Below are 10515 nucleotides of genomic sequence, written 5' to 3' on the forward strand. Positions count from 1 at the left end.
AGCCGCCCTTCGACCGACCAACGGGGACAAACCAGAAAACGGACTGACCGAGTGCTCACCAGAACAACAGAGCCGACTACACGAACTGCTAGAAGAACTGCTACCGAAGTTCGAACTGACGAGAAAAACGACACAGATGACGGAACACCGGATCCGCCTCCGTACCGGACAAGAACCGATACGCCAGCGATACCGAACCTACAACCCGGCGATGCAGGAGATTATCGACACCGAAATAGACAAAATGCTGAGCGAGGGATGCATCGAACCAACCAGCAGCCCCTGGAACTCCGGAATAGTGCTAGCCCGAAAGAAAGACGGTCGATATCGTTTCTGCATCGACTTCCGCAAGGTAAACGAAGTCACAGAGAAGGACGCGTACCCACTACCACCGGTCCAACACATCCTGGATCAACTCCGCGACGCGCGATATCTATCGACGATCGATCTTCGGAACCGGTACTGGCAAGTACCATTACACAAGGACAGCAGACCACTCACCGCGTTCGCAATCCCCGGGCGGGGACAATTTCGATTCAAGGTAATGCCCTTCGGGCTACACGCCGCGCCAGCCACCTTCCAACGGTTACTCGACCGAATCATCGGACCAGATATGGAGCCCCGTGCGTTCGCGTATCTCGACGACATAGTCGTGCTAGGCCGGACGTTCGACGAGCACCTCCACAACTTACGAGAAGTCTTGCAACGACTACTGGACGCTAACCTACGGATTAACAGAGAAAAATGTCAGTTTGGTAGAACGAGCCTACGATACTTAGGCCACGTGGTAGACCGAGAAGGATTACGTACCGATCCGGAGAAAGTAAGGGCTATACTGGAGATACCCACCCCAGGCTCAGTACCCGCCCTAAGACGGTTCCTTGGCATGGTTTCGTGGTACCGGAGATTTATCCCAGACATCGCCACCGTGACGGCGCCTCTCAATAACCGGCTACAGGCGAAGGCACGCTGGGAGTGGGGGACGGCCGAGGAACAGGCGTTCCAGACAGTACGAGCACAACTCGCCACCGTACCGGTACTCCAATGCCCGGACTTCACGAAAACCTTCGTCCTACAGACCGACGCCAGCGACGTAGGATTGGGGGCCGTCCTGACACAGGATATCGACGGACAAGAACGAGTCGTGGCTTACGCCAGCCGCACGCTCCGCCCAGCCGAGAAAAATTATTCAGCGACCGAAAAAGAATGCCTGGCAGTAATCTGGGGAATAGGAAAAATGAGACCGTACCCAGTGATGTTAGATTTGCTCCCTTTTCGGGCATGCGCAGTGCAAATCTAGTGAAATCCAGTAACGTCTACATGCTCAGAAAGTGGGAGCTTATTGTTTTGGCGGGACGGCCGGCGGAAACCTCGCAGCGAAGAGGATTATAACCAATATGAAGGTAAGATAAGTTGGTACAAGTATTTTAGTTAATATTATTACAATTTAGGTGTGCATTATGGATCCAAAAATTATAATTTTTATAGACATATAAAAATAGGGCCTTCACAGGACCTTTATATATCAGAGGTTACTACTTCACTGATGCCATATTGCACTGCGCATGCCCGAAAAGGGAGCAGATCTAACATCACTGACCGTACCTCGAAGGATACCACTTCCGCGTCATCACCGACCACTTCTCCCTACGGTGGCTACGCACACTGGAGAACCCGACCGGCAGACTGGCGAGGTGGGCCGTATCCCTGCAACAACATGACTTCGAGGTAGAATACAGACGAGGGTCACTGAACCACGTCCCCGACGCGCTGTCACGCCAACCTGTAGAGGAGGGGGAGGAGTGCACAACCACAGAATTGGCCACAGTCAGCCCGACGGAAACATGCACATGGTACGAGCGGACAAAACAGAAGATAATAACGAATCCACAGCAACACCCAGACTACAGGTTACAAGGAGGATATCTATACCGACACTTCCAAGGGAGATACTCCAATAACGAGGACACCGACACCACCGCCTGGAAATTATGCATACCCAAAGACCGACGGGAACAGACGCTACGAGAATGTCACGACGCCGACACAGCAGGACACCTCGGGATCACCAAAACGATCGCCCGACTCATGCAACACTACTACTGGCCAGGCATGACGAGGGAAGCAGCAAAGTACGTGCGCCAATGCAAGAGCTGCCGACTCCATAAGGTGCAACAACAACAAACGGCCGGACTCATGCACCATAGCCAGGTGGCAGAACCGGCAAACATCATAGCAGTGGATCTGATCGGACCGCTACCACGCTCAGTAGACGGAAACACTTGGATACTCGTGGCACAGGATACGTTCACCAAGTGGGTTACCGTTAAACCGCTCAGACAGGCCACCGCCACGGCAGTAACCAAGGTAGTTAAAGAAAACGTCATCCTCCAACACGGCTGCCCCAAGAGGATAATCACAGACAACGGACGACAGTTTGAGAGCAAGAAATTCCGCGGACTACTCGAACGGGCCGGCATACAGCACCGAAAGACACCACCGTACTCGCCGCAATGCAACCCGGTGGAACGGGCGAACCGAACACTAAAAACAATGGTCGCACAAAGTATAGAGAAGGACCACAGGCGATGGGACCAGAAACTCCCGGAGCTGGTCTTCGCGATGAACACCGCGGTACAGGAGAGCACCGGATTTACCCCGGCCAGACTGACATACGGACGTGAGCTCACTGCCCCGGGAACGCTACACGCACAATGCCAACCACCATTAGCAGACGACACCGACGAAATAAATACCACAACACGCGTCCAACAGCTCGATAGGATGCCAGAGGAAGCCGCGACCGCCACCGCACGACAAAGGGACGCCACATACCGTCAGGAACAGTACTTCAACCTCCGCCGGCGAGAATGGCGCCCCGCTCCCGGAGATCAAGTCATGCGCCGAGAACATCCGCTGTCAAAAGCAGGCGAACACTTCGCGGGCAAACTAGCACCAAAATATTCCGGACCGTATACCGTTGACCGAGCAATCTCACCGGTCATATACCGACTACGAGATCACAACAACCGGCTGGTGGGGACAGCCCACGTGAAGGATCTCAAGGGTATATAACGTCACACAAAAACAAACGGAGCCGGGTATATAAGGGAGCACTCGCACCGAACACCAAAAAGAAGGCGACAAGATGGGAAAACTGCGCGCACGATTCGAGAAGCTGGTTCCCAGAAGGAGGGCCCCGGGACACCCGCCGACACCGGGACTGACGCCGCAGGCTCCCCGATACATACCGCCCGCCGAAGCAAGACCACGAACGGCCCGAGCCTCGGTGAGCATAGAACAACGGGGACGGGCACCCGCGGTCGTACGAGCAAGGACGACCGTCTCCAGGCAGGCGCAACTCTATCAGACCGCCGCCCAGACAACCGCCGCCCTCGCCTCAGAGCTCGATGCCCTCTTCGGCTCACTGTCGGACCTCGAGGACGAGCCGGTGACCACCGCCGAACCAGCCGCCGTAACAACGGCCGTAGCAGCTGCGACAGAGCTGCCGACGCCTCCGCCGACACCCGCCGCGACACCGGAGCCAGTACAGTGACGAACCCAGCGTCAGGACCGCCTCCGGGCTACGGGTATTTCACCGGCGACAACGGAGACGGATTCAACGGCCTCCTCCGCGACGTACCCTGGCACCGCATCCGCCCAGGACAGCGCTACCGCCACCACTCCGCCGGCCGCACCATCATCATCAAGCGTCTACGCAACGGCGAAATCCAGCTCCGCGAGCGGACCTAAGACATTGTCGACGCAAATAAAGAATAGTGTTTATTACGATGTCGGGATCTGCCAGGGGGGAGGTGTAACGTGACAACAAAGAGCAACGTTGCTCCCCACCCTACGCTCTTCCCCTGTCTCGTTTCTAACCCCCGCGCCCACGAACTTACTGTATAAAAAGGCCCGAGCGAGCCGAGAAAGGCAGAATCCTCCGACCAGCGAGCTGAGCAGGTCGTCTCCCCGGAGAAGGCGTAGTGAGCCGAACCCGGTACCCAGAACCGCGCGTTGAGCGGAATCACTCACCTAACCTATCAAGACACGCGCTGAGTGTCTACCCCAGGCCGCGTATTGAGGGGTGCCATCGTGGCAGCGATAGTGTACGGACGTGTGATATAGAGCTCCTATATAGGAGTATCTATAGTGTGGTTATTGTTGCCAAGTGGCATACAAAAGTGGTATCGCCGTGTTCGGCGTGATTTACATAGTGAGTGAAAGTGGAGGCAGAGTGGTGACTGTATTAATTACGGAGGAATTAACATTAAAAGTTGGAATCGCTGCTACATGCCATGTCACCGTGACAAGATGGCCGGCTCCCCCGACTCACTTGCCTCTACGTGACTGGACTTTATACAAATTTGTGTGGAAAATAGCCCTTTTCAGGGCTTAAAAAGGACTCAGTCTGCTCTGTAGCGGCTCTCCGGAGGTCATTGGTGCGTTCCCGCACCGGAGAAGTGCTGGATAACAGCGGATTCAGAAAACTTTCCGTGAGGGACGGTTGCCGTGCGGTACAAAGGACGGGTGCTGTAATGGCCGCGTATGTACGGCGGGCCATGTAGACTGCACGGCCTGAGACTTTTCCTGGCGGACGAGTAGAATTTCGGTCCGTATTAAGACTTTACGTGTACATCGTTTCGTCTGTGATTGTAAATTAGGCTTAAGGCTTGCGCGCGCGTTGCGTATACTGTGGTTGCGGACTGTATCGGCAGTACCGCCATTTTGTGTGAACAGCGGACATCGTCCGCGAGGGGCTTATCCCCGTGTTCGTTGTCCGGCGACCGGGCGCTATTTCCCGGCGGCGGAGGGATACGCGGCGGCGCCGGGATCAGCGGTACCGCCGCCATTGTGTCGGTCACGCGTTCGGTGCGCGGAGTTTTCGCTGGCCGGCGGGGTAATAAATCTATATTTGCGGTGCCCTTCTGGGCTTGTTTGAGGGGCGCCCTTGCGTCGTCGTGTGTGCCGCGGTCGTCGCGCGCCGTGTGCCTTGCCCCGTGTGACGTGCTCGTCCTCGTCTTCCAGACGGGCCACGTAGTGTAGCGTCTCTTTCTACACGGGTAACGGGCGATCCCGTGCTTCACTGAGGCTCTAGTGATTCGCGACGTTGTGCTGGCCGCGGGGTGCGGTGGCCGCCGGCCGCTCGTGTCCGTCGGCGCGGTGGTTTTGCGCGTTTTGTGCGTGATATAACGCCACTTTATCGGCGGCTGAGAGAAGGCATCGCGTTTGGCGCGGACTTGCGAACGCGCCTTTACGCGTGAGCGAATTACGGGGTGTAGCGTCGCCGTGGGCCGCGTGCCCTGGCCTTCGGCCCCTTGGTCGTGCTAGAGGTTAGGGGCGCCGTCGCGACGACGGCTTGCGGCGGTGGCGAGCGTATTGTGGCGCCATATTGTGGTGACGCGTGGCGCGTCGGACTCCCGGTGCGTGTGTCAGCGGGAGACGTGACGGATTACCGCAGTCGCCCGGGGCTGTCGGGTCCGGGGCGAGATTGCGTGTCTGTGTGTTCTGTGCGTGTATTCGTGGGCGAGCTGCCCGTTTATGTGTAGACTCGTGTAATGTGACGTTTAGTGTGGGCACTCTCGGTCGTTTTTTACGCGTTAATCGGGAGTTTTTTGTGGCTTCAAACGTACGGGGTGGATCCACGGCTGACGGTGGTCGTGACCACTTGGTTTTCGGTTTTAAAATCCATTTCCGGCTATCACTTTTAGGTAATCCGCACCTCGAAAAGTTTGATAGTCTATGGTTATTACATAAGTCTGCGTGTGCTCCTGAAGACGTTTAGCGGGCGTTTTGCGGAATCGGGAATATTCTCCGGCTAAGGGTTTTTCGCGGATAACGCGCGAACCGGACTACCTGGAGCGCCGGCTCCGGGGTGGTTCGTTTCAGTGGAGGGCCGAGCATCGTTGCACGGCATAATATTTCGTGGTCATCGGGGAACGGGTTGCGGGGTCGTCGGTGGCGCCGTCGCCGGGGCTGGTGCCCTGGCGTTCGTGGCGCGGCTCGTCTTGCGATCCGGTACCGTCGGCGGTGACGTGGGCGCGGCGGCGGTGCGCGGCTGTATAGCCGCCATATTGTCGTTCGCGTCGTGACGCGTCGAGTCGCCTCCTCGTTTGGCGTCTTCTGCGGAAAGTGCGTGGCCCTCCGCGTGGCCGCGAGTGCAGGGGGGTGTTCCGCGGGCTGTGCTCGACCCGGGACATTGGTGGCGGCGGTCGGCGTGGTCGCCCTGAGCCGCCGTGAGTGTCGTAAGTGGCGTGTCGTTTTCGCGCTCTGAGCTTGCGGGGAGCCTCGTGCCGGGGCTCAGCGAGTGTTCTGGAGGCCGGTGTCGGCCTCTCCGTGCGCGGGGTGCTCGGGCACGGTCGTGCGTGTGCGGGCGTTGTCCGGGTGACGTGCGGATCGTGGGCGTCGTGTTCGGCGCGATTCTTGGCGTGCGGGGCTTTGCCGCGTATGCGGGGGTGCGCGGGGCGGGGGATGGGCGACGGCTTAGCCGTAGTGGAGTGCTCCGCTCTGTCGTGCGTGTAAATTGTGCAGTACGGGTGTCGAGAGGTTATCGGGCGTGATCGCGTCTCGCGAGCCGTAGGGCCGCTTTTCATGTAACGACGGCGCGCCCGAGTTTGTTCGTATTCGAAGGTTTCGTTCTCCCGTTCATCCGGGATTTTGAGGGACGTGGACATCGTGCCCGCGGGCTGGATCAGTGCGCGCCATATTTTTGGTGATCGCGGTGGTGCCCGTGATCGCGGTGGCGCTCGTGGTCGTGAAGACGCTCGCGATTGGGCGGTGATCTTGAGCGAGTGGCGCTTCGGAGTGGCGCGCGTGCTGCGCGGTATTTTGTCGGGACGCTGTTGCGCGGCGCTGTTACGCGCCTGCCGTGTCATTTCGAGTCGGGATTTTGAGCAAAGTACTGATCTTGAATAAGGTTATAAGACTGTAGCACCGTGTGCTTCAGGCGGTGATCGCGCGCTTGATATGTCGAGAGTTGCGCGGTTTTCATGCTCGGTTGGCTCGCGGGGTGTGCTCGTGTGAGTTAGAGTGACTGTATATATTGTATATATATTGTATAATATTTTGTGTCGTAATTAGTGACGGGCGAAGGTAAGGTTGCTTGCCCGTCATTAACTTGTCTGTTCCAGGTAGACGGGTGCGCTTGCCTTTCTCAAGGCACGCACGGGAAAAATAAATTGCTGCCCTGCCTCGTTTTACAACAGCGGAGGAACACCTTGTATATATTTATATTTTATTGTGTGTTTCCTGCCCTCTTCTCTTTTCAGGAAAGTGCTTGGGCGTCACGAGTGCGGGGGGCAGTTTATTCCACGTGTGGGGTGTTCGTGACGGTCTGACGGCTTGAGGTTAGGCGCGTCGCGACTCGAGAGGAGGGCTGTGTGCTAAATGTCCGTGACGGTTTGAGGTCTGAGCCCGTTGCGACTCGAAGGGGGGTTTAGAGTTCCTCGTGGGCTCGTCGGTGGATGATAACCGGGGTGTAGCGGATGGTTGCTTCCGCGATACGTAGGGGAAGTAGACTCCGCGTTCCGGGGTGGACTCGGTTATCGCTTTGAGGTTAGAGTCGCGCTTGCTTGCCGACAAGTGCGGGGCGGCCGGCCGCGATTGAGATGTGCCCTTTTGGTTCTGGCCTTGGGCTCGCATCGGCGTGGAACGGAGCTAGCATTTTTTGAGGTTGGGAAATTGCGCCTCCGTACGTGGGTGGAACCTCTCGTGTCGTTCGCTGCCCCGTGGGTCGTGCGGTGGCGGTACGTTGTGGTATTTGTCTCGTATGTGGAAAGATAGCTTCGCGTTGAGGGGTTGGCGGTTTGAGGTTAAGTCCTCCTGCACTTGACGTCCGACAACAGCGAGGCGCATTATAGGTTATAGGTGGTATCTGACAGGTGGGGTGGTGTCCCCCTGTCACGGGCGGAGCTGCGATCGCGGCAAGCAGTTCTCTACGAGGACCACGGAGGTAAAGGAGGGAACATTAAGATCAGCTTGTAGACGCGGGTGTGAAGCACTGGTGGGGAGGGGGATTTCGTCGTCAGCCATGTTTTTATGGGCCACTCGTAATGCCATCTATCGATACTTAGCTGTATTATCTGCATAATATTGATAATGTAGAGACACTTATAAATAAATATGAGAAATAATATGCACACATAATTTATTGTCCTCTAAATAATATTAATTTATTGAATATATGTCTTTGAGTTACAATAGTATTCTTCTGTTTTGCAATATAAAAATAACGAATGTTAATATATTTTATAACAATACTTTTTATCAAATGCGTTTTATGACAAGTTAAAAAACCTTGATCATTACAATGGCTTTTTAAATCATCAAATATACTTTGTCCGTGTAGATTTAAGAGCACACTTTGGGTAATATTGTGCAAAGTACATTTTGAGTTTAATATATCATCAGGTTTTTCTTTTATAATAAATTTTAACATTTTTTCTGTTTCAAGACATATTTTTATAACGCTTAGAGATGGAAATATTAAACTGCCACGATCTTTAATTTGTATGAGTCTTCCTATTTTTGTATTACAAATCAAGGCATTTGTACATAATTCACATATAATATTTCGCCTTAAATGTCGAACAATATATCCAGCGATATAAGTTACAATTTCCTTCACAAATTCAGTTAAATAAGTAGTATGTGATAAAGCTATAACGTATGGGTGATCATGATCCAAAGCAAAATTATTTACATAGTTTTCATTATTAATTTCATAATCATCTATCATACGCACAATTGTCGAAGTTCTATTTATTACTTCGTCCGATTTAAAGGCAGAAGTGGTATTTAATATCGGAATATAATCAAAGGGTATGCAATTTCCCGTTGTGGCACCTTTAATCTCTGCTCTAATCAATAATCTTTTAAACGCTGCTTTGAATTGAGTAACAGTGGGATTATTGTTTTGACGTCCGAATGCTCGAATGCATCCAAAGAATATTTCCAGATGATCTTGACTTATTTGATATAATGGAATATATGGTACAATTTGTTCCTTTTGGCATATATCTTGATACAACATTTTTAAGCTTTCGATATTAATGAGAAAACCGAGAAATCCCGTTTTACGCTTAGAATGTATTAATAATTGTTTATTTTCAAGTTTTAAGTTCGACAAATATTCTTTGCATTCCTCTAATTTGCATAAAATCGATTCATAATTTTCCGGATTTATAGGACATTTATAAAACTTTTGTCGCAGATTTCGAGAATTGAAGATATCAAATAAATCATTGATCATTTGCAAAAATTCCTGTTGATTGTGGGAATGCTCGCAATAAATGCCGCTTTTAGTTTAGCTGAAATGCTTTATTTTATAACCAACTTATCTCTTTCGCCGCACAACATCTCCGCCATACTTTTCGTTACTACTCTCCTTCTCTTCCCCTTCCCCAACGCTAGCCTCGACGACCTGCCACTGCGCAAGTCAAATCCGCTCTCGCGAACATTCCGCCTCCCTTGAAAGAACTATCTTTCAACGAAACCTATTCGAGACTATCAGGGCACTTCTATAAACTATCAAGAAACGGATCATAAACTAAATAGCATATTACTACCGCTTCGCGTAGAGAAACAAATCTATAACTAGAGATCATAACCACTAAACTAACGTAATTCTTATTCTATTAATAACAGTTCTTAAGTAATACAACTGAGTTCTCGCATTATTCGGTTACATCTTCGCGTGGTAATGGGCAAAGTTTTTTGACGGGTCTTTTAAATTCACCGCTCTGTGTCTTGACGGTTACTACTCTCACCACGCCGTCTTGTCCAGGATGCAAAGCTGTGACTCTTCCCAGAGCCCATTGTAGTGGTGGGGTGTGGTCTTCCTTTATCAGAACCACAGTATTCAACTCGATGTTGTCTCCTGAAGCCGTCCACTTTGTTCTCGGCTGCAACTCGTTCAGGTATTCCTTGTGAAAGCGGACCCAGAACTGCTGAAGCAATCGCTGCCGATTCTGCCAATGGGTGAGACGATTCTCTGAAATCTCAGTATAATCATGTTGAGCAGGCTGTATAAGAGAATCGCCTATCAAAAACTGTGCGGGGGTCAAGACCGACAAGTCGTTTGGATCGCTAGATAACGGCATGAGGGGCCTCGAATTCATTATAGCTTCAATCTGGGATAATAATGTACTGCACTCCTCGAACGTAAGCACCCTTCCTTTGGTCACCGTGTACAAATGTCGTTTGGCGACTTTCACCGCCGCACAGTGGGGCGAAACCTCTAAAAATCGGTCAATGGACGAAAAAAAAGTTGTACCTATAAATCCCTAGTTGAAGCATATTTTCTTATTTTTTACACTTTTATTCATCTAAAAATATGATTATAACATTAATTTCTATTGGTATTTATACTAATAATATTTAATGAAGTTAGTATTTTGTGGTAGATCGTGAATTCTCGTTAGATTGTAGGTTGATTTTAAGAATTCCTAGGTTGGAAATAAACAAAAACTCTTGTCGAATTTCTGCTAAAACACAATAAGTAGGTTCTAAAGATAG

General features: G+C 51.9%; 2 protein-coding genes across 2 annotated transcripts; both read right to left on the bottom strand.

Annotated features, from left to right (window-relative positions):
• Positions 1-5885: 5885 nt before the first annotated feature.
• LOC105556462 lies at positions 5886-6875 on the bottom strand. The gene has a single exon (XM_012003555.1). The coding sequence runs from the start codon at positions 6873-6875 to the stop codon at positions 5886-5888; it is 990 nt and encodes a 329-aa protein (XP_011858945.1).
• Positions 6876-9674: 2799 nt separating this feature from the next.
• LOC105556463 lies at positions 9675-10237 on the bottom strand (the record flags this gene model as incomplete). Its single annotated transcript, XM_012003556.1, has 1 exon — positions 9675-10237. A coding segment is annotated over one exon (563 nt), but the record flags the coding sequence as incomplete, so codon positions are not given.
• Between the last annotated feature and the right edge of the window lie 278 nt (positions 10238-10515).

The sequence above is a fragment of the Vollenhovia emeryi genome, unplaced genomic scaffold, assembly GCF_000949405.1.
Source record: "Vollenhovia emeryi isolate VEMERY1.0 unplaced genomic scaffold, V.emery_V1.0 DF940007.1, whole genome shotgun sequence".
Lineage (NCBI taxonomy): Eukaryota > Metazoa > Arthropoda > Insecta > Hymenoptera > Formicidae > Vollenhovia > Vollenhovia emeryi.